Consider the following 25,359-nt stretch of genomic DNA (forward strand, 5'->3'; position numbering starts at 1 on the left):
GTCTCTCTCATTTCACTCGCCACTCTCGTATGTATATGGTATCTCAGATGCATGTGAATTACACCAGATGCATACAAGTATTTGTATCTAGTTTGATTCCCATGTATCCAAGATACATACGAATCTCACTCCTATCTCTTACCAATCTCGTCCACCACTCTCCCTATTTTAGTGTATGTGGTAGAAAAAACACATATGTAAAAGTGTATATTCCTCAATATATGGTAAAAAAAACTCTTAATTAGTAGTAGAATGCAGTAATTTGAAATATTAGATAGATAATATTAGTGAATATGGTAGTGAAGTATGTAATTTTATAGTTTTTCCTATATTTTTCATTTTCATAGTTTTGTCAAAGAATAGTTCTGAATTTTTTTGTTTAATTTATAGCATGATTAGTAATGTAACCGCATTAAGAATAAGACAATACTAAATATTTATATCTATTTTGATTGTTTATTCTTAAGCAGATAATCCATTAAAAACAATTTAATTCATTTGCCTTCAGATTTTTGAAAAGTAATTACGTTAATAAATTTAAATCCTAGAAAAGGGTTAGCTGTTAAGAGAACTTATATACTAATCTTTGTACTATTCTTTTAATGTTCTAGTTTGTAAGGTTGTTAAGTAGTTAGTTAGTTAACTACAAATTAGTTAGTTAAATAAAGTAGTTAGGCTAAGTATCTTGTATATACACTTATGTAAATTGTATATATATAGGTATGTAAGCCTATGTGTAAATATACAGAAAATACAGTTACACATCTTCATCATTCTCTCTCGTCTCCTTCATCTTCTTCCCTTTCTTCTTCTTGAAGCTCATTAACAGAGCTTCTTCACATGGTATCAGATCTATTGAAGATCTGAGTCTCTGAGTTAGTTTCTTCATAATCTGAAGACAAGAGTTCTAAGAATCTTGAGTTGAAGATCGAGTGTCTGTCTAAATTGAAGACTGTTAGCTGTTGAAATTGATCAAATCATGCCTTCAACTGGAGATGGAGCTTCAAGTGAAGTTCAACAACAAATTCCAGTCGCAACTACTGCCAAAATAGATCACAATCATCCCCTCTTTATACATCCTTCAAATACTCAAGGTTCTGTTCTGATTTCAATTCAATTGTTGGGTTCTGAAAATTACTCTTTGTGGAGAAAGTCTTTAAAGCTTGTGTTACTAGGAAAAAACAAGTTAGGATTTCTACTTGGTACTTGTAAAAAGGAGATGTATTCTGAATGTTTACATGATGTATGGGATAGATGCAATGCAATTGTTCTTGGATGGATTATGAATACTGTGTCTAAAAGTTTGATTAGTACAGTGATCTATGGATCTGATGCTCATTCAGTGTGGGAAGATCTGCGTGAAAGATTTGATAAAGTAAATGCATCTAGGGCCTTTTATCTTCACAAAGAATTAGTTACTATGTCACAAGGGACTTCTTCTATGTCAATCTATTTTTCAAGATTAAGAGAGTTATGGGATGAGGCTGAAACCTTGATTCCTTGTCCTTCATGTGCCTGTCCTGAGTCTAAACAATATATTGAACACTTACAATTCCAAAAGTTGTGGCAATTTCTGATGGGGCTTAATGAGTCTTATGCTCATGCAAGAAGCTAAGTGTTGATGCAAATTCCAGTGCCTAGTGTAAATCAAGCTTATGCTATGATTGTTAATGTTGAAAGTCAAAGAATACATGGTGCAGGAAATACATTTGCATCTGCAGAAGCTGTATCTGAAACAGCATTGATGAGTAATAGAATGCCTCCTAGTTCTTCTCAGTCTGTACATGGTGGATACTACAACAATAATACAACTTCCTCAGGAAATGGAAGGGGAATTTCTAATTTTCAGAATAATGGATATAGAAATAAGGGGTATGGAGATGGAAGAACTGGTTACTCTGCAGGAAAGTCTCAACTCTATTATGAATTCTGTCATTATAAAGGACATACAAAAGAAACTTGTTATAAACTTCATGGTTATCCAAAGAAGAAAGGAGGAGTATCTTCTTATGCAAATAATGTTGCCTCTGCTAGTAATGAGTGTGGAATGATAAACTCAACTTCAAGTTCAAATGCTAGAACAAATGAATCATCTAATGATATTTAGTTTAGGACAGGGTGTGTCAATGTTTACTCAAGAACAATACTATGAGATATTACAGATGCTGAGAAAAGGGAAGAGTAAGGAAGTGGATACAATGGCCAATGTAGCTAATGCAGGAGTATCTGGAACATCAGGTAAGATTACAGCTCTAATGTCTGATATGTCACATATTAATTGGATTACAGATACTGGTGCTTCCAATCATATGGTTCACAACTTTGGTTTAATGAGTCAGTCTGCAAATCTTGATGTTAAGGGAGGCATGAGAGTTAATTTACCTACTGGTGATCAGGTGTCTATTACTCATATTGGTGAATCTTTGATTCTGAAAGACAAAGTAGTAAAGGATGTGTTGTTTGTTCCAGAATTCAAGTATAATCTTCTATCAGTGTCACAACTAACAAAACAGTTAAGGTGTGCAGTAGTATTTTTTCCTGATTTTTGTATTTTTCAGGATCTCTTCAATGGGAGGGTCCTGGGGATTGGTAAAGAGAGTCAAGGATTGTATATTCTCAATACTGCTGCAACAACAAAGCTTTCAAATGATCAAGGTTCTTCTGGAAAATATGCAAAGGAAGCTGCATGTAAAAGGAATCCTATTAGCTTTAATTCTACTGTTGATTCTGCAAGTAGCCTATGGCATAAAAGACTTGGACATGCTCCTCTCAAAGTGTTAAGTAGAATAAAAGAATTAAACATTGTGTCTGTAAATGATCAGCATTGTTCTATATGTCCAATTGCCAAGCAATCAAGACTTCCTTTTCCTATTAGTCTTTCTCATTCAAGCTCAATTTTTGATATTATACATGGTGATGTATGGGGACCCTACAGAGTACCTAATCATGATGGTAAAAGGTATTTTTTAACTCTTGTGGATGATATGTCCAGATATACTTGGATTTTCTTATTGCACACTAAGTCAGATACTGTGGTAGTGTTAAAAGAATTTGTAAACTTGGTAAGAAATCAGTTTGGTGTAGGCATCAGGTGTATAAGGACAGACAATGGAACAGAGTTTGTTAATGTTCAAATGGATGATCTATTCAAGACTAATGGCATTATACATCAAAGTTCATGTGTGTATACTCCTCAACAGAATGGAGTAGTTGAGAGAAAACATAGGTCTATTCTTAACATGGCAAGAGCACTGAGGTTTCAGGCTGGTATACCTCTACAATTTTGGGGATTTTGTGTTACTACTGTTGTATATATACTGAATAGACTACCTACTGAGTTGTTAAAAGGACAGAGTTCTTTTGAAAAGCTATTTGGACAAGCTCCTAGTCTTCAGCATCTTAAAGTGTTTTGGAAGTCTATGCTATGCTACAGATCCTAAAGTTATAGACAAGTTTGCACCTAGAGCTGCTCCAGCTGTGCATATGGGGTATTCTATGAACAAGAAAGGTTATATTTTATATAACTTGACTTGCAAATCTTTCTTTATAAGCAGAGACACTATGTTTAAAGAAGATATATTCCCTTTCAAGAGTCTTCAATTAGTTCCAGATCATCTGTTTCTAGTTCTAGATCTTCAAGATAGTTCATGTACTGAGTCATTTGAATTAGAATCTGATAAAACTTTCATTCCTGGTTTAAATCCTACAACTTCTATACATCCTCAGACTTTCTCTAATACTACAGCTCCATTAGTTCCTCTAAGAAGATCCTCTAGACAATCTAAACCACCTATTTGGATGGACTCATATGTGACTGAAAGTGCACAAAGTGCATGTTTATATCCTATGTCACAGTATGTTACCTATTCTAAACTAGCCCCTACATATAGAGCATCTCTTGCTGCATATTCTCTTATTCCTGAACCTCATACATATAAAGAGGCCTGTCAAGATACTCATTGGGTAAATGCCATGAAAGATGAGATTAATGCTCTAGAAAACAATAATACTTGGTCTATTATTCCTTTACCTTCAACAAAGGTTCCTATTGGCTGTAAGTGGGTGTTTAAAGTTAAGTATAAAGCATCTAGAGAAGTTGAGAGGTATAAAGCCAGGTTAGTAGCAAAAGGGTACAATCAAAAGGAAGACTTAGACTATACTGAGACATTCTCACCAGTAGCTAAGATGGTTACAGTGAGGTCAGTAGTGGCTTTAGCTGCTTCATGTGGCTGGTTTATATTCCAAATGGATGTTCACAATGCATTTCTTCAAGGTGATCTTCCTGAAGAAGTTTATATGCAGATACCTGAAGGTTTTGCAAGCTAGGGGGAGAAAAATATGGTTTGCAAACTTCATAAGTCCTTGTATGGACTGAAGCAAGCACCAAGGCAATGGAACTTAAAACTAACAGAAGCCTTAGTTGATATGGGATTTTCACAATCTCATTATGATTGCTCACTCTTTACTAAGAACATAGGTAAAGATCTTCTAGTTATCTTGGTTTATGTTGATGATCTCCTGGTTACTGGGAGCAGTTTGCATCATATACAGCAAATAAGGAAGGACCTACAACTAAGGTTCAGAATGAAAGACCTTGGTGAGCTTAAATATTTCTTGGAATTGAATTCTCCAGATCTAAGGAAGGTATACTGATGAATCAAAGGAAGTATGCTTTAGGACTTGTGCCTGAGCTGGGATTAGCAGGTTGTAAGCCTTATTCTACACCCTTGGAGTTTAATCACAAGTTAACCTCTACTGTGTTTGATGAAGTTATTGAAAAAAATTCTAATGCAGAAGACCTAGTCCTTGATGAGTTTGGAAAGTATCAGAGACTTATAGGAAAGTTACTATATTTAACCATGACTAGACCTGACATAGCTTTTGTAGTACAGGTTCTTAGCCAATATATGCACTCACCTAATAAAATCATCTCATATGGAAGCTGCACTCAGAGTAGTGAGATATATAAAAGGAACTGCAGGGCTTGGACTGTTTATGCCTAGTAACAAAAACAATGAGATGGTAGCTTATTGTGACTCTGACTAGGGAGCTTGTGTAGAACAAGGAGGTCAGTTACTGGTTATATGATCAAACTAGGAGGAGCACTGGTGTCTTGGAAATCAAAGAAACAAAACACAGTATCAAGGAGCTCTGCAGAAGCTGAATTCAGGAGTATGGCCACGACAGTTGCTGAGATAGTCTGGTTAAAAGGCTTGTTCAGAGAGTAAGGAATGAACATACAGTTGCCAGTGAAAGTATTTTGTGATAACAAAGCTGCTATCCAAATTACAGCACACCAATCTTCCATGAAAGAACCAAACATTTTTGACATAGATTGTCATTTTGTAAGAGAGAAGATACTTGAAGGACTGATTCAGACACAACACTTGGGAACAAGAGAACAACAAGCTGATATACTTACTAAAGGGTTGTGCAAGCCTCAACATGAAGAACTAATTGTCAAGCTAGGAATGAAAAATGTATTTTCCAATTCTTAGCTTGAGGGGGAGTGTTAAGATAACTTATATACTAATCTTTGTACTATTCTTTTAATGTTCTAGTTTGTAAGGTTGTTAAGTAGTTAGTTAGTTAGTTAACTACAAATTAGTTAGTTAAATAAAGTAGTTAGGCTAAGTATCTTGTATATACACTTATGTAAATTGTATATATATAGGTATGTAAGCCTATGTGCAAATATACAGAAAATACAGTTACACATCTTCATCATTCTCTCTCGTCTCCTTCATCTTCTTCCCTTTCTTCTTCTTGAAGCTCATTAACAGAGCTTTTTCACATTAACGTTAGAGTTCGAGTTGGGTGGATCAATGGGGACGGGTCAATAATTAAATAATTTGAGCGAATATCTCTTTATTTCTTACAATTTTGACTTAAATAAAATTGCATGTCTGTAAAAAAATACTATATAAAGAATCTATATTCTTATTCCGCAAACAAATGTGGGACTGAACGGTGAAATAAGTGGAGCGGCCAAACTTTTTATTGCTCAGAATCCCACATCGTTTGTGAAATAAGAATATAGATTCTTTATATAGCATTGAATAATATATATAAATAGTTGAGCATGTAGATACAATTTATTTCGAAAGTGCTCCACTAACTTGTATTCTCATGTTCATCATTTTTCGTCAAAAAAATTAAATAATCTATGATTAGTTCTCCGCATTATTTTTTCTTTAATATTCTTTTTTCGTACTCATTTCTACCTTGTTAAATATATTTTAGCAATTATTATTTAGCCTATTCTGCTTTAAATGGTTGAAAACTATTGTATACTAATAAATATTTATCAATAGTAATATGTGTTTCCTCATCATATTCATATTTAATGTAACGTGATACTTGTTATTATAGTATAAATGTCACTTACTTATTCATTAATTAACTCATGTTTTTTAGAGAACGTTAATTATGTAAAAAAAAATGTATATTATATGTATATATAAACATGAATATAGTATATATACAATGTAAATATCACAATTTTACCTCTAAGTATCATAGAAAGTTAACAAATAAAGAAATATGATATGCTTTTATGATGTGTGTATTGTCATTGGAACAATGTTTCTATGTAGAATAGAATGAAATTGCAACACTATGAATTGTAGGATTTAAGGAGTGTAAGGTGTTAGAGTTTATAGGAGTCTGGAGCTAAAAGGGCAAAAAAATAAATTTCAAAAATTCTAAAAGGGTATGTTGTATTTTTTTAAAATCAAAAGGACAAAATTGCTACTGTCAAAGCGATTTTCCTTCGACACATATGAACACCGTTTACTCAAAAAAGTTCTTTTCTTTTTTTTTCCATAATATCGCTGCCATAGCAGCGTTTTTTATGGAATTCTTTTTAACTTTTTTCTCATGAAAATCGCTGCTTTGGGAGCTTTTTATTTTTTTTAAAAAAAAAGTAATCGCTGCCCTAGCAGCGTTTTACTTAAAAATTTGTATTCGTTGAACTTAATTTATTTTTTTAAAAAAAATTGCTGCCTTGGCAGCCTGAAATTATTTTTTTTATTATTATTTTTAATAAAACGCTATTTTCAAATAAAAAATCCAGGAAAAAACTCGACAAGGCAGCAAATAATTCTAAAGAAGTAAAGGCTAAATTTTTTATTTTTTTTCAAAGTGAAACACTGCCTTTTTTACAAAGAAAATTTTAAAAAAAGTTATGTGAAAACGCTGCTATGGCAGCGATATTAGCGGAAACAAAAAAGAACTTTTTTGAGAAAATCTCAATCTCAATCGAGTAAACAGTGTTAATATATGTCAGAGGAAAATCACTTTGATGTTAATAGTGATTTTGTCCTTTTGGTTTTAAAAAAAAATCAATGTGCTCTTTTAAAATTTTTGACATTTTTTTTTATCCTTTTAGCTTCAAACTCGAGTTTATAGTCCTTTTAATTAAAGAATCATAATCTAAAATAATAATCAAGTTCTTTAATTCGCGAAAATCGAAGAAGACACAATTCACCCTTCTTATATCTATATGGTGAGTAGCTAAAATAGCAATGTCATAACAATTATTTGGCTACGTACCTTACACATCTAACTTTGTGTCACGATCCAAATCGGGCCGCGACTGGCACCCACACTTATCCTATTATGTGAGCGAACCAACCAACCTAAACCCTACCATTTCAAGCATAATAAATAAAATAAAATGCGAAAGACTTAAAACTCATTAACGAAATCAATAATTAACCTTTAAAACTCAAACTTATTATTTCCCCAAAATCTGGAAGTCATCATCACAAGAACATCTATCCTCTAATTACTAAAGCTAAGAGTATCTAGACAGCTTAGAATACATAAAAAGCTAGTCCATGCCGGAACTTCAAGGCATCAAGACATGAAGAAGAAGATCCAGTCCAAGCTAGAAGCGTTAGCTCACCCTTAAATTCGGTGTAATGAAGACTGGCTAGAGTTGCGGTTGAGTTGAAGACGATGGCACGTTTGTTGCACTCCACAAATAATCAAAAAGAAAACATACAAGTAGGGGTCAGTACAAAACACAGGTCTGAGTAGATATCATCGGCCAACTCAAAATAGAAAACAGCATATATCAGATAATATCATAAAATCAACTACAATACTCAATATGCGGCGTTTACAATTACCATAACCCTTGGTCACAACACCAGTTCATCAATGAGAACTCACGCATCCCCATCATACTCATTTGGAAATTAGGTTCATTAAATTGAGTATATTAACATATTTCAAGATTCATTCTCTTTACTAATCCTGGTGTCGGAACGTGACACTCCGATCCTCATCATACTATCCTGGTGTCGGAACGTGATACCCGATCCATATTCTATCCTGGTGTCGAAACGTGACACTCCGATCCTTATATACTATCCTGGTACCGAAACGTGGCACCCGATCCATATTCTATCCTGCTGTCGGAACGTGACACTCCGATCCTCATATACTATCCTGGTACCGGAACGTGGCACCCGATCCATATTCTATCCTGGTGTCGAAACGTAACACTCCGATCCTCATATACTATCCTGGTACCGGAACGTGGCACCCGATCCCCTAATCTCACTACTTTCGTTCGTCAAGCCTTCCTTTATACCAAGGCATCATCATTAACAAAGTAGATTAGGGTTTCTTTTTCAAGATTTAGGATTCAATAGCTTCATCATGCATATTTTATCACAATTACATAATCACAACATGCAAACACATAATTAAGCATATAGAAGGGTTTACAACACTACCCAGTACATATCATTCGCTATTAAGAGTTTACTACGAATAGTATAAAAATCATAACCTACCTCCACCGAAGATTAGAAATCAAGCAAGCAAGTTCCCAAAGCTTTGTTCTTCTTCTCGTTTCTCCTCTTTCTAGTTCGATTCTCCCTCTCTTGTTCTTTCTATTTTTCTTATTCAAACCCTCTTTCTTTTACCCTAATTAACATATAATTAAGTATAAAAGATGATAAAATAACCCACTAATTAATTTAAGGTTATCTCCTTTAACCCTCAAGAAATTGGATTATTAATATTCAACCACCAACTTTATAATTATAACAGGAATAGTCCAAAACGCCCCTTAAAACAATTAACAGAAATCCGACCCAGCCTGGGATTACGCAGCCTGTGACGGGCCGTCGTGCCTGCGACGGTCCGTCCTGCTGAGTCGTCACAGAGTTCAGAGACTGAATTTTACTGAAGGATCTGTGACGGCCCGTCATGCTTGTGACAGTCCGTCCTGTCATTCCGTCACGAAGTTCAGAGAGTCGATTTCAGTACCCAAATTTCAGAAATCTAAGTGTTTTGGAACGAGACACCCTCGACGGTCCGTCGTGCTCATGACGGTCCGTCGTGGGATCCGTCGTCTCAGCCAGTTTTTCCAGAAATAAAATTTGCTACTCAAAATGACTAAACAGGTCGTTATACTTTGGATACAAAAATATTGTCTTGTATGTTTAGGACAATTTATATTGCATATATAATTTATATATATGCATTTGTCATATATATATGGGTTAGCCCACCTCATCTGGGTTAATCCATACAGGTTTCAATATTTTATGGGTCAGGCCGGGCTAGCTCATTTTTAGTGTGGGCTAAAAAACGACTGGCCCAACCCACAAGTACGTGGGCCACAGGCTTGCTGGACCAGTCCATTTTATTTAAAAATTATATTATTTTTAGAATTATTAAATTAAATTATAAATTATTATTTAAAAATATTATCATAAATATCAGCAAAACAATGTTATCATGATGTTAATGTTACTACTTTTTAATCAAATTCACAAATAAAATTATCTTTGTTATATTTATTAAGTTTTTTTTTCAAGTAAAAGCATAAAATTCTAAATAGAAATATTAATCTAATTGTTTTGAGTTTGAACTCTCTTTAATTTTAAATTTTAATACTATATTATATTTTTTTAATTAATTTTTATTGGCCCATGAGTCGGCCCTACTGATATTTCTCAAGCTCTACAAATCAACAGGTTTATCCAGGCCGGGCTAAAAAGCTCTTTTCTTAAATGAGCTCTAAAAATCATAGTTTATCCCTATTAAATCCCGAATTAAACTAGACCGATTCAACAGGCCTAGCATATTGACAGTTCTAATATATATAAAAGATCTTTTTTTTGCCCTTTTGGAAATTGGATTTATCGATATTCCAAAAAAATGTACAGATGCATGTATAAAGTGCATATCAAAATATATATTTTTATATTATTCACTTCAAATTATTTATAAAAATCCAAAAACAACTTTGATTTATATTTTTGGCTAAACAAGACTTCAATTTTCAAATATTGTTTCTCACTTCGAAATAACAACATACTGAGTATTCTATATATGTAGTTTGAAGAGAATATTGTCTATGTAGATTCTTATTACAATAATTTAGAGAAAATATTTTCGATAAAGCCTCAACTCACTTTGAAAAGAAAAATTCTCCAAAAAGTAAAATTACGTTACTTCATATTTCACAATTTTCTTCAAATGGATATTTAATTGCTACCATATTAAAGAATTATATTTCCTAAAGATAAGGTTAAACTTTACTACCTTCTTTTTTTTATCTCACTTCGTCTTTTGGGTGAGTATTTTGTGCGCATTAGGCAAACTTCTCATCGTATGAATTTTTCTTATCTCACTTCTGCTACAGTTTTTGTCCTTAGGGTAAGCATTTTGTGCGCATTGGGTAAATTTATTATTGTGTGACTTTTTCTAATCTCACTTTTGTTATGGTTTATGTCCTTCGAGTGAGCATTTTACGTGCATTAAGTAAATTTTTTATTGCGTGATATCTTACAAATCATACAGCGAATATAAATCGCATTAAGCAAGCTCTATGCGATAGACTCGACTAAGTCAGGTCATCAATCATTTTTTATTTTTAATTCCTTAGAGGTTTCAATTTTGAACTTGATAGTATTTTTAATATATATTTTACTTTTTAAAGAGAACTTTTTAAGACGAATTTGAATTAATCAGATATTAATATATGTATCGGACCCTTGCAATCAGGTAGTAAAATTATAAATATCGAATTACAACTTCAATGGTCACTTATTTTAATTTCAGTTATTTTTTTCTAGGAAAGGATTTTTTTTCTCACCAAATTATATATATATTTTTAAAAGAAAGTTTATTTTATTAATTTAGTGTGGCTAGATTCAACAAGCAAGACTTAAACTACTAATAAATCATTTATCTGTTATGGATTGATAGCGTTTTTTATTTATTTTTTTAGTTATTAATATATTCTAATTTTTTATGTTTGTATATTTGATTAAATACATATAACCTTAATAAATTGAAATGTGTGGTTTTTATTATTATGCACGTAAATATTTCACAAATTTACTAGAGGTATATTTAGGATTTCGAGATGGTGGTGTATTGTCATGAAAAGATGAATTTAATCGGTTTGACATTTAGGTTCTTATTATTGAAAACTGTTAAATTTTAAAATTATAGGTCCAAAACTGAAATGCTTGATTAATTAAAACGTCAAAAATGCTATCAATAACCACTTAGAGAGGTGTTACATAATTTTGAGGAAAAAAATTCAAATTTCTATGTTCACTGAGAGGTGCACTCAATCATCGTTGCATTATATTGAACTTCGAGTGTGGGTTCACACATCTATATTTAACAAAAAAATAAAAAAGATAAACTACTATATATGATTTAGCGAGGAAAGCATGGGTTCACGTGAATCCGATGACTTTCTCCTGCATACGCTTCTGAAATTTACTATAATTATTGATGTTTCATACCTAATTACAGATGTATTATTTCAAACTGATATTATCTTCATATTTGATCATTGTAATACATTTTTTTCAAAAAAAAAATAGTTCAAATACAACACACTTCTGACATAAAAAGACTTAAAACAAATATTTCGATTATTTGAAGGTATGTGCTTTGTCAGATATCACAAGAATTGAAATAAACCTATAATTTAGGAACCGAAGTGTTATTCTCTCATTTGTTATATTTCTTTCATTCATTTTTACTTGTCCATTTCAGACTTTGTATGTCTCTTAACTAACAATGATTAATATAAATATTTACCATAATATTCAATTATTCATGTTGATTATTGTGTAGTCTTAGATGTGGAAAATAATTTAGAAAATAAGAAATTAATGTTGAGAATAAAATTTAAAAAATATTTGTCAAAAGAGAAAAATAAAATAAATTTTATTTTTAAAATTATGGACAAACAAAAATAAATTTTAATTTTTCACATTTTAATTTTTTTTAATGAAAACTATATATAACTCTGTCATTGAAATTAGGTGATCTAATTCTAGAGGCATTGATTATTTTTTCACTAGGACTCTTGAAAAATGAGATTTACAACAAAAAAAATATAAGAATTGACTAATCAATCACATTTATTTATGAGTTACACAAGTGATACACGTTTTTATTTTTTTTTATTTTTTTGTTAAAGTCAATTAATGATTTTCCATATCCACTTGATTTGTTTAGATTTATTCTAAAGAAAACTTTTCAAGGTCAACTATATTATTGTTGTTTAAATCATCAAATAACTTATTGAATTTGTAGTAGAGTTGTCAATATGGGATATCTCATCTCATTCAGGTTAACCCATATAAGCTTTAACATTTTACGGGTCAGGTTGGGCTAGCCTAATTTTAGTGTGGGCCGGAAAATGGTCGGCCCAATCCTATGTGGGCTACAGGCATGTTGGGTCAGTCAATTTTTAAAGGGAAAATTGTATAAAATAGCAAACTAATAACCTAAATTAAATTGAATAGCTAGGGTTTGATTTAAATGTGCTCCATAGCAAACATTGACAAAAATTTGCCAGGCGTCTCTCCCAGAAGTCTCGCTCGCCACTCTCCCATTCTCGCCTCTCTCGCTTTATACACAGAAGTGTATAATTTCTGTTTCTGTTTTGTATAAAGCGAGAGAAAATTGTATATACACATGCAAAAATGTATATCTTCGTGTTATACACTTAATTATATAATTTACAAACATTTTACTTCAAATATTGCAGAGAAAAAGACCAAAGAATTATACAATTGTGAATTATACAATTGCAGTGAAATACAATTTTTCTAGCTTTATACAATAAAAGTGTATATATTGTGCTTCTGTTTTTGTATAAAGCGAGAAAAACATATATCTTCTTGCTATACACTTATAATTATGCAATATACATACATTTTAATTTGATTCAACTGTATGCAAAGCTAATTATACAATTGCAGCGAAATAGGCCAGCGAATTATACAATTTAGGCCAACAAATTATACACTTTTATATGTATAGCGAATTATACAGTTTTTATGTTTGCTATGGAGCGCAATTATGCAAAGTTTGCTATATTATACAAATATGATTTTTTTGTTTGCTATATGTGAAAGTTGCCCATTTTTAAAAAACTATATATATTTTTTAATTATTAATTTAAATTATAAATTATAATTTAAATATATTATCATAAATATCGACAAAACAATATCACATGATGTTGATGTTACTACTTGTTAATCAAATTCACAAATAAAATTGTCTTTATAAAATATTTATTACGTTAAGTTATCATTTTAAAAAATAAAAAGAACTTATTAGATTTTTTTTAAGTATAAATATCTAAATAGAAATATTAACCTAATTGTTTTGAGTTTGGACTCTCATCAATTTTAAATTTTAATATTATATTATATTTTTTAATTAAATTTTACTGGCCCAAGGGCCCGTCCTATCGATTTTTCTCAAGCCCCTCAAATCAACAGGCTTATTCAAACCGGGCTAAAAAATCATTTTTTAAAATAGACTCCAAAAATCTTAACTCAGCGCTACTAAATCCCGAGATAGGCCAGGCCGGCCCAATGAGCCTAGCCCATATTGACGGCTCTAATTTGTAGAGATAAAATGATTAGGAATTACACAAAATGGTGAAAGTTTATTATTATCTTTTCCACATACTTATACTTAACTCATGATTCGGTGTAAAATATCAAAAATTAAATTACCAAATCAAATTGAAATTTATGATAATTTGATATTTGATAATTCGTTACTTGGTATGATATTTGGAGTATTTGATATTTTTCTAATATCGAATTATTTATTTAATGAAAAGGTCATATATCAGCAAGTTCATAACTCAATAGTACAAGTCCAGAGAAAAAATTAAAGCCTGAACATAAACAACTCAAATACATATGTCTTATAATTTTATCTATTTATTTTTCTTGATGTCGTCTTGTTACATGTTGATTTGCTATTATATTGTGTCTCTGCATAGAGAACTGAAATAATTGAAGCAATAATATTAATTTTGTAACTTAAAAACGATATTACAGAATACCGTATCGAATCAAAATTTGATTTATCAATTACCGAATCAGAATTTAAAATTTTGATATTTGATATCTATTTTAACTATCAATAACCGAACTACTAAACCTAAAATTAAAAAATCTCGAACCAAATACCAAACGTTCACCCCTACTTATGCTCCTAAAATTTCAAACTCCTTTCTATTTGGATCTTACAATACAATTGAGTTATAGCTAACATAATTTGTTTCTTCAAGTTGTTAATTGGATGTTTGATTTTCAAATCGAACAAATGGAAATTTAAATTCAACACAAAGGATCAAAATTTTTGAACTATGCAAAATCGAAAAAGAAAACACCCTTAATCTATAGTTATATCAAAAAATATTTATATCGTCAGTAATTCGATCCAAAAATATATATGATTATAAAAATCTTTCTTCATTTCATTTCAAAATTGTATATTCAAGTTGAAACGGTAGTATGCCTCCCTAGTTTGACTTTGATGATGTGATTCACAACCATACAAATATAACAATTAAAGAAAAAAAAATTATTTCGATTAATTTACTTCGATGATATCTTCGTTACGTTGATGAAAAGTGTTTCACATCACGTCATATCAAAACAAAATCTATGTGCTCCTCATAAGACTTGTTTAACTTTTTTTTCCTTTAAGTTAGATTTTGAAGTGTGACGTAGACTTAAATTTAATTTGATATGATATTAGAATCAGGTCCATTGTATAAGATGTGATGTCCATAAACGGTATAAAATTATGAATATACTCGTGATTCTTGAATATACTCCTCACATAAAAAATATTTGAATCCAAACGTTAGAGGTTGTTGATGGAAAGTGTCTCACGTCTAAACAGAACAAAATTTCTAAATTTCTTAAAAGACTTAGACAATTATACGTCCTCCGTCCCATTTTATATTACACTTTTTGCATTTCGAGATTCAAACAAGTCTATCTTTGATCGTAAGTTTTTCATAGATCCTTTTAACATTTTGAATTATCAATTATTGTGACTTATAGTACTCTTTACACGTAGTTTACAAATATATAAGTTCCATTTCAAAAAATTTGAAGATTCCATACGCAAATATCCAATCAAAGTTAGACTGTTTGACTCTCGAACTACATAAAATGGGACGGAGAGAGTTTTTCCTTTAAGCTAACTTTTTGGAAATAAAGTTGACAATTTTCCTGGGGAAGAAAATAAATAATATATAAATTTTGTTTGTTGATCAAGTCAAATGGATTCCTATTTAGCTTCCTTGATTTTATTTTATTTTTTCTAATAAAATAAACATTATCTATGGTCAACTCCAATTATTATTGTTGAAAATTTTGAAGCAAAACTAATGACTCATGTTGAAATGACTCAAGATGGTGAAAAGTATTTTCTTTGTGATTTTTGCTTTTCACATGCCACTTTTCTCTTCAAATTTCGAGTTTTTTTTTTTTTTGACTTTTAATGAGAAAAGATAACAAAATTCAAAATTTAGTGATCGAAATTGAAAATGAATAATATCATTATTGACAATTACAATGTGCATCATTAATACTCAAAGTTGACTAGGTTACCATTTTAAGATGTAAAATGACAATTATTTCATCCACCTAATTTAGGCATGTAAATTACTTTTAAAGACAAAACCAACCTTGCCACTTGCTATTTTTCTAGTTTTAATTTGTCGGTCCTATTTTATTAATTCTTTTTTGGTTACTCGTTAATTACAATTTTCCATGTGACATGTTTAACACCATCGAGCCATCAAAAGATAAATTTAAAAAGTTCAAAACTGCCCTCAAGTTTGCAAAATATTTACTTTTGTCCTTGTTCACTAAAGGCTTTCATATTGAACCTCAAATTTATGTATATTAAAATTTAAAACCACACATTTGAGTAAAATAGTTAAGGTAAGTGTATGTCAAAAGTTCAACTAACACTAATGAGCCAAACTTTAAACGGAGGTTAATGCAATATTTTTCTCGAGTACGCGAGTAAATATGACCTTTATCCCCCTTTTTAAAGGGTTGGCTATTAGTTTGTTCACAGCTCGACTACTTCATCAAGCATATGCTACACCAAACTAGATCATCAAAACTACACTGAAAACAGATAATATGGTGAAAAGAGGACATACCAAAATACATCATAACATTTTATTGTCAAGCCATGGCCTTATATAGGATGCTAACAACATATCACACAGCTTTGGCCAACACATATGTATATATTACACCACCACCATGACAAATAGTACTATAACATATAACAAAAAGACCTGCAGCTGCACCTGCAGGTAATTTGTAACATTTCCAGAACCAGATATAGGGACAAAAGCGTTTAAATATCTCCGAAACCAACGATTGACTATGGGATAAAGCTAAAACCTATATAGAGTTATAGACATATATGAAAATAAACTGACTGCTAAACCTTATTTAGAAACATCTATAAGTTCCTTCTAACCAGCAGCATGACATCTCTTACTACTCCCTTGTAATAACGTCATGCACGATCCTCCAACCTCTACAACTACATGGTAACAGAAAAACCAAACTGAGAACTATAGGCAAACTGAAATCCACCTGATTAAAGGTATATTGTGATATCCACTGCTTGATGTTCATTTGAGTAATCGCATTGCTAGTACCAAACCGAGGCATCTTGCTTCGTCACGTCATCATGTGAAATCCCAGAAAGACATTCAGAGAGATCAGTGGATTGCATGTTGAATGGAGATCCAAACATGAAATTGAAATCATCAGTAGAGCTTGCATTGAATGGTGAAGTTAAAACCTTGCTCTGATCAAACCGATCACCCTGCACAAACATGGAGTTGTTAGCAGAAATGTTGGTGTCCCCAAAGATGCTTCCCTCCAACACATTCCCTTGGCTTTGAAGGTAATTGTTCTGTTGAATGCTAGGTTGTTGAAGAGGCTGCTCTTTGGACATCACAGAGTTCCCCGCCATTGAACTTTTGTTTCCTTGCACATTACTTTCATAGAATGACATAAGCTCATTGATCACCCTCTGCCCATCTGCAGGAACCCCAAGTCCAGATGTATCAAAGGAGGGTGGAGCTGGGTTGACCGGAAGCGAAGCCCGCTTTGGCTCAGCATACTGTTGAGGGAAGACAACTGGCTTGACCTCCTCCATGTGAAAGTTTGGAACTACAAATTGAGAAGTATTCCTGAAGAGGCAAGTTAGCTGATGATTGTCTCTGCTGGATCTGTCTGGAAAACCATTGCGAAGCTCACTATGAGGGCAATGAAGACACTCGCAAGTATATGTCTTCGGATCCATCAGGAAAGTCAAGTCATCAGCCGGCTTCCTCTTGCGAGTGAAATCTAAGTTGGCAAAAATGTCACCCTTCATTGGCTGAGACTGCTGTAGCAGAGGCAGCTTCTCCTTGAACATCTCAACATTGACATTCAGCAAACTGAGATGGTTTGGTTTTTGCTCTTGAACATCAAAGATAGGGTCATCAATAGCACCTTCAACATCATACTCACTGCTGTCGTTCATAGTGAAGGTTCCACTACTACCACCTGAGGACAAAGGTGGACAGCGATCAGGATAAAGTTCGCGAGCCAAAACTTCCTCCTGATTGATGATGGCAAGCCAAGTTGCACTTTCCTTTGCTGTCATCTTATCCTGCAAGCACTTCGATTGCCTTACCAGCTTGCGTATCTTAGCAATATCAGGGGAGATGTGCTTGATCACCGCTGTGAGGACACCAACCTTCCAAGCCTTCTTCAGATCATGAGGCTTCTTGTAAGGTGGAGGACCTTGATCATTTGGCAGTCCCAACTGAGGCCACCAATCCTCCTGTCCATTTGGCCACCATGGAGGTGATACACCTTTTTCCAATGGAAATCGCCTCTGAGGAGGATCACAATGTTGCATTAAAGCTGACAGTAGAGAACCAAGGGTGGTATCTTGAAGCTCCTGCAAGGTATGAGGGGTTGGACCAATCGGATTAGCACCCTCGTTCTTGCCAGGGATGGCATTGTCAGCTTGGTACTTTGCTATCGCAGCAGGTCCATTGCGATCAAACCTCACTTTATCCTTCCACCACTCCCTGAGATTATCCGATGCCCCAGTCACCGGTTTGCCTTTCTCCGGGATAATTCCATAAACAAAACCCTGAGCCTTACAGACTTCCATCATCTTCAACATGTACTTCAAGATCCCATCTTGAGCCCTGGACATCTTCTTCCTCCTAGCTTGCTCCTGAGACTGGCGTTGTTTGACAGCATCAACACCTTCCTTGCCCTTGCTCATTTCTTTCAGCCTTTTCAGCTTCATCTTATCCCTCCACATCCTCTTCTCCAGCTCATCCACATCGATCTCCTCATCACTATCATCATCATCCATCATCGGCTCCGGCACAATTGGTGGAACAGCAGCTACTGTTTCCGCCTCCTTCAGCGGAGCAGGGAAGAAATCAAGATCAGCACAAAACCCAATGTCTTCAAACATCATCATCTTGGCAGCCAAATTTTGGTTTGAAAAAAACCAGCAACCTTCAAAAAACAAAATAATATTTAACAACTATCCTCAAAATCCACAAGTTATTCTATCCTCGTCACATAAATTCGAATATAGTTACAACATATATAGTAGTTGGTCAATCAGATGATGACCTTTCATTCTGCAAATACAAGTATATGAATAAGAAAACTAAATTGATTACATCTAGCAACAACCAAAAGCTATATCAATCCAAACAAACAATCATCAAGATAATTAGTGGCCATAAAGAAAGTGAAGCATCATTATCAGAAGCACCTATATAAATATGTAGAACTGATATCACCCAAAAAAAACAAAAAAAAAAGTGATAAAGACATGTGAAGATCACAACAAACACATGGACATGGAGCTCAACTAAAAGCTAGGAGAAAGAGTAGCCCATTTGGCAGAAAGTTAGTACTAACATCCGTGATATGAACACTTTCATCAAAAGAAGCCTTAGATTTGTACACATCAGTCAAAAACCAAAGATCATCTTGGGGAAAAAAAAAGGGGATCTTTACTTCATTTTACAACAACTCATTTCAAGCAAAATTTGACAAATTTATAGATCTGAAATATCAAAAAATGCTATAGCCCCACAACCAAAAATCACAAGAACAAAATAGAACAAGAGAGAGAGGAGGGTGAGGGTTTTTTTGGGGGGGGGGGGGTGTTCCTTAAAAATTTTGTAACTGACTCTCCCAACTATCTGGTGCCAGAGAACTGGAGATGCCATTTATGATTAGATGTGAAAAGAGATACAAAATTCAACTAAAACAATCTACAATAAAGCAGAAAAATCCAATCTTGAAACAGAACTCCAATTTTTATACTAAAACACAACAGAGAAAGTTATTCAGTAAAACAAAGATCAAACATTGAAGTCAAATAACAGAAAAATCCAATCTTGAAACAAAAGCTCCAATTTTTTTATACTAAAAGACAACAGAGAAAGTTATTCAGTAAAACCAAGATCAAAAAATGAAGTCATATAACAGAAAAATCAAATCTTTAACCAAAAGCTACAATTTTTATACTGAAAACAAGGCATAAACACAGCAGAGAAATCTATCCAGTAAAACCAAGATCAAAAATTGAAGTCAAATAACAGAAAAATCAAATCTAAAAAAAAAAAACTCCAATTTTTATACTGAAACATTAAACACGTCAGAGAAAGCTATTCCAGTAAAACCAAGATCAAAAATCAAGTCAATTAACAGAAAAAATCCAATCTTGAAACAAAAGCTCCATCTTTTTTATGCTGAAAAACACCAGAGAAAGCTATTCCAGTAAAACCAACACCAAAAATCAAATCAAAAACAAAAAAATCCATTTTTTATACTGATACAAGGCATAGATACATCAGAGAAAGCTATTCCAGTAAAACCAAGATCAAAAATCAAGTCAAATAACAGAAAAAATCCAATCATGAAACAATAGCTCCATTTTTGTATGCTGAAATACACCAGAGAAAGCTATTACAGTAAAACCAGGATAAAAAATGACCTCAAAAAACAAAAAAATCCATTTTTTATACTAAACACAAGGCATAAACACATCACAGAAAGCTATTCCAGTAAACCAAGATCAAAAATCAAGTCAATTAACAGAAAAAATCCAATCTTGAAACAAAAGCTCCATTTTTTAATGCTGAAACACAACAGAGAAAACTATTCCAGTAAAACCAAGATCAAAAATGACCTCAAAAAACAAAAAAAAAATCCAATTTTTATACTGAAACACAACAGATAAATCTATTCCAGCAAAACCAAGATCAAAAATCAAGTCAAATAACAGAAAAAATCCAATCTTGAAACAAAAGCTCCATTTTTTAATGCTGAAACACAACAGAGAAAACTATTCCAGTAAAACCAAGATCAAAAATGACCTCAAAAAACAAAAAATAATCCAATTTTTATACTGAAACACAAGGCATAAACACAACAGATAAATCTATCCAGTAAAACCAAGATCAAAAACAAAACTCAAACAACAGAAAAATCAAATCTTTAAACAAAAACTCAATTTTTTACACTAAAACACAAGGCTAAAACACAACAGATAAATCTATCCAGTAAAACCAAGATCAAAAAAATCAAGAAATCCAAAATGTATCAACATCAAAATCCAATCTTTACAAAGTAAAAAGGCAAGAAAAAGAAGAATACCTCAAAGGGGTTTCTTCTTTTTGCTTCCAAAATTTTGTTCAAGAATTGACCCTTCAGAATATAGAAGGTAGAGAGAGAGAAGACAACAGAGAACAAAGGGAATACATTTTTATTACATGGATATAAATACTATTTGTTGTGTGGGCTTTGGCGGTGGTGTAATAATAGTAGTATATACTATTAGGGAAAAATGTCAAAATCTTTTCTTTCTTAGCCAATCCAAAAAAATGAACTTATTTCCTTTCTTTTTTGATCTATTGCATTCATGGATTTTCTTTATTGAGAAAATGAAAATTATGATATATGAATATGATTGAGTGATAAATATTTTTGAATTTTGATTTTGAAATGTGAATATGAGTTATTTTTGTTAGGAAGTATTTCGTTTTTCAAATGAGTTTGAACTTACTTATTTAGGAGAAACACGTCTCTGCTTACGTATATTTAATCGTGAAAATAATGTTTTTATATGATTACGTATAGCATTTTGCAAAGTTTTTACTGCATTTGACGTATGTCAGCGAGACAAATTTCAGAAGTCGTATCAAAAGTAATATGAAAAGAAATTATTTTTCTTCATACAAGATTGAAGAAAAAAATGTTAAAACAGAGTTCGAGATATTGAGAAATGATGCATTTCGCATATTTTTAATGGTGAAATCAATACCGAGAGAAAAGATACTAAGAAGATGAAGCAGAAAGATAAAGAACGAAGGTAAAACTAAAATTATTGTCGGATTCTCTTAGAATCAAATAAAATTAACCGACAATGACAAGACATCTCGCAGATTTATCGGTTAATAAGCTAATCCGAAAATGATTTTGACGTTTTATGATTGCGTATAGTGTTTTGCTACGTAATACTGTCTCGGGAAGAACTTCGACAGTCGCGCCAAAAATTGTTTATCTTTAAGAGGAGAGGATTTACGAAAGGATAAATATTTAACAAACTTCCTCAGTCGCGCCAAAAGTAGTTATTTGATCGTAATATTTATTTTTATACACAAAAGTCAAAAAAATTCTAATTGAAAATATAACACTCTTTGAGAGTAAAGATCTACGAAAGAATAATAATAGTATATACTATTAGGGAAAAATGTCAAAACCTTTTCTTTGTTAGCCAATAAAAAAAATAGACCTATTTCCTTTCTTTCTTGATCTATTGCTTTGGTGGATTTTCTTTATTAAGAAAATGAAAATTGTGATATATGAATATGATCGAGTGATAAATATTTTTGAATTTTGACTTTGAAATGTGAATATGAGTTATCTTTGTTAGTAAGTATTTTTTTTAAAATCGGTTTTAATTTATTTATTTAGGAGAAGAACATTTCTGCTTACGTATATTTAATTGTGAAAATAATGTTTTTATATGATTACGTATAGCATTTTGTAAAGTTTTACTGTATTTTGACATATGTCAGCGAAACAAATTTCAGAAGTCTTATCAAAAGTAATATGTAAAGAAATTATATTTCTTCATAGAAGATTGAAGAAAAAAAATTGTTAAAAACAGAGTTTGAGATATTGATAAATGATGTATTTCGCACATTATTTTTAATGGTGAAATCAATACCGAGAGAAAAGATACTAAGAAAATGAAGTAGAAAGATAAAGAAGGAAGGTAAAACTAAAACTATTGTCGGATTCTCCTAGATCAATTAAAATTCACCAACAATGACAAGACATCTCGCAGAATTATCGGTTAATAAGCTAATCCGATAATAATTTTAATTTTTTATGATTGCGTATAGTGTTTTGCTACGTAATACCATTTCGGGAAGAACTTCGACAGTCGCGCCAAAAGTTGTTTGTCTTTAAGAGGAGAAGATTTACGAAAGGATAAATATTCAGAAAAAAACTTCTTCAATCGCGCCAAAAGTAGTTATTTGATCGTAATATTTATTTTTATACACAAGAGTCAAAAAGAAATTCTAAATGAAAATGTAATACTCTTTGAGAATAAAGATCTACGAAAGAGTAATAATAGTATATACTATTAGGGAAAAATGTCAAAACCTTTTCTTTGTTAGCCAATCCAAAGAAATGAACTTGTTTCCTTTCTTTCTTGATTTATTGCTTTGATTGATTTTCTTTATTAAGAAAATGAAAATTGTGATATATGAATATGATCGAGTGATAAATATTTTTGATTGACTTTGAAATGTGAATATGAGTTATATTTGTTAGTAAGTATTTTGTTTTTAAAAAATCACTTTGAATTTACTTATTTAGCAGAAGAAAATTTCTGCTTACGTATATTTAATCGTAAAAATAATGTTTTTATATGATTACGTATAGCATTTTGCAAAGTTTTATTGTGTTTTGACATATGTCAGCGAGAAAAATTTCAAAAGTCGTGTCAAAAATAATATGTAAAGGCATTATTTTTCTTCATACAAGATTCAAGAATTTTTTTTTATTAAGAACATAGTTCGAGATATTGAGAATTAATAAATTTCGCACATTATTTGTAATGGTGAAATCAATATTGAGAAAAAATATACTAAGAAGATGAAGCAAAAAGATAAAGAAGGAAGGTAAAATTGAAATTATTGTCGGATTCAACTAGAATCAAATAAAATTCATCGACACCAAGGAGACATCTGGCAGATTTATCGGTTAATAAGCGAATCCCACAATATTTTTAATTTTATGTGATTGCGTATAGCGTTTTGCTACGTAATACTATTTCGGGAAGAACTTCGGGAGTCGCGCCAAAAGTAGGTTGTCTTTAAGAGGAGAGGATTTACGAAAGGATAAATCTTCAGAAAATAAACTTCCTTAGTCGCGCCAAAAGTAGTTATTTGATCATAATATTTATTTTTATTCGCAAAGAGTAAAAAAATTCTAATTGAAAATGTAACACTCTTTGAAAGTAAGAACTACGAAAGATTATATATTTTATATGATTACGTGTAGATTTTTCTACGTGTCACAATTTCAAGAAGAACTTAGTGATCGCGCCAAAATAGTTTGTCTTTAAGAGGAGAGGATTTACGAAAGGATAAATATTCATAAATAACTTCACTAGTCGCGCCAAAAATAACTCTTTGATAGTAAAAATATTTTTTCTCTATACACGAGACCCAAAAAGATTCTTATTAGCCAATAAAAAAAATGAACTTATTTCCTTTCTTTCTTGATCTATTGCTTTTATGGATTTTCTTTATTAAGAAATGAAAATTATGATTTATGGATATGATGAGTATTTTTAAATTTTGACTTTGAAACGTGAATATGAGTTATTTTTGTTATTAAGTATTTCGTTTTTCAAATTAGCTTGAATTTATTTATTTATGAGAAGAACATTTTAGCTTACGTATATTTAATTGTAAAAATAATATTTTTTATATGATTACGTATAGCATTTTGTGAAGTTTTATATATGCCAGCGAGACAAATTTAGTCGTGTCAAAAGTAATTTGTAAAGACATTATTTTTCTTCATACAAGATTTAAGAATTTTTTTCCGTTGAGAACAGAGTTTGTGATATTGAGAAATGATGAATTTCGCACATTATTATTAATGATGAAATCAAGAACGAGAAAAAGGATACTAAGAAGATGAAGCGGAAAGATAAAGAAGGAAGGTAAAACTGAAACTATAGTCGGATTCTCCTAGAATCAAATAAAATTCACCGACAACGAAAGATATCTGGCAGATTTATCGGTTAATAAGCGAATCCAATAATAATTTTAATTTTATATGATCGTGTGTAGCGTTTTGCTACAAATTACTATTTCGGGAAGAACTTCAACAGTTGCGCCAAAAGCAGTTTGTCTTTAAGAGAAAAATATCTACGAAAGGATAGATTTTCAGAAAAAAACTTCCTCAGCCGCGCCGAAAGTAGTTATTTGATTATAATATTTATTTTTATACACAAGAGTCAAAAAAAAATTCTAATTGAAAATGTAACACTCTTTGAGAGTAAAAATCTACAAAAGATTATATATTTTATATGATTACGTGTAGATTTTGCTATGTATTACTATTTAAGAAGAACTTAGTGGTCGCGTCAAATTAGTTTGTCTTTAAGAGGAGGGGATCTACGAAAGGATAAATATTCATAAATAATTTCACTAGTCGCGCCAAAAATAATTCTTTGTTAGTAAAAATATTTTTCTCTATACACAAGACCCAAAAAGATTCTTATTAGCCAACCAAAAAAATGAACTATTTTCTTTCTTTCTTGATCTATTGCTTTCATGGATTTTCTTTATTGAGAAAATGAAAATTATGATATATGGATATGATCGAGTGGTAATGTTTTTGAATTTTAACTTTGAAATGTGAATATGAGTTATCTTTGTTAGTA

The 25,359-nt window shown here is 31.7% G+C and overlaps 2 protein-coding genes across 2 annotated transcripts; one reads left to right on the forward strand and one right to left on the reverse strand.

Annotated features, from left to right (window-relative positions):
- Positions 1 to 979: 979 nt before the first annotated feature.
- LOC138340788 (uncharacterized) lies at positions 980 to 2,107 on the forward strand. Its single transcript, XM_069293012.1, has 2 exons — positions 980 to 1,517; positions 1,635 to 2,107. The coding sequence occupies exons 1-2, from the start codon at positions 980 to 982 to the stop codon at positions 2,105 to 2,107; spliced, it is 1,011 nt and encodes a 336-aa protein (XP_069149113.1).
- A 14,364-nt stretch (positions 2,108 to 16,471) lies between these two features.
- Positions 16,472 to 21,149, reverse strand: EIL2 (protein EIN3-like2). Its single transcript, NM_001247792.2, has 2 exons — positions 21,042 to 21,149; positions 16,472 to 18,881 (listed from the first exon to the last, which is right to left on the reverse strand). The coding sequence occupies exon 2, from the start codon at positions 18,841 to 18,843 to the stop codon at positions 16,999 to 17,001; it is 1,845 nt and encodes a 614-aa protein (NP_001234721.1). The 5' UTR covers positions 18,844 to 18,881; positions 21,042 to 21,149; the 3' UTR covers positions 16,472 to 16,998.
- Positions 21,150 to 25,359: the final 4,210 nt, after the last annotated feature.

Source organism: Solanum lycopersicum, chromosome 1, assembly GCF_036512215.1.
Source record: "Solanum lycopersicum chromosome 1, SLM_r2.1".
Lineage (NCBI taxonomy): Eukaryota > Viridiplantae > Streptophyta > Magnoliopsida > Solanales > Solanaceae > Solanum > Solanum lycopersicum.

Excerpts from the sequence above, each read along its gene's own strand:
- LOC138340788 (XM_069293012.1), top strand. The coding sequence starts at position 980 with ATGCCTTCAACTGGAGATGGAGCTTCAAGTGAAGTTCAACAACAAATT. Across the intron at positions 1,518-1,634 it reads TCCTTGTCCTTCATGTGCCT|TGCCTAGTGTAAATCAAGCT; the intron begins GTCCTGAGTCTA and ends TGCAAATTCCAG.
- EIL2 (NM_001247792.2), bottom strand. The coding sequence starts at position 18,843 with ATGATGATGTTTGAAGACATTGGGTTTTGTGCTGATCTTGATTTCTTC.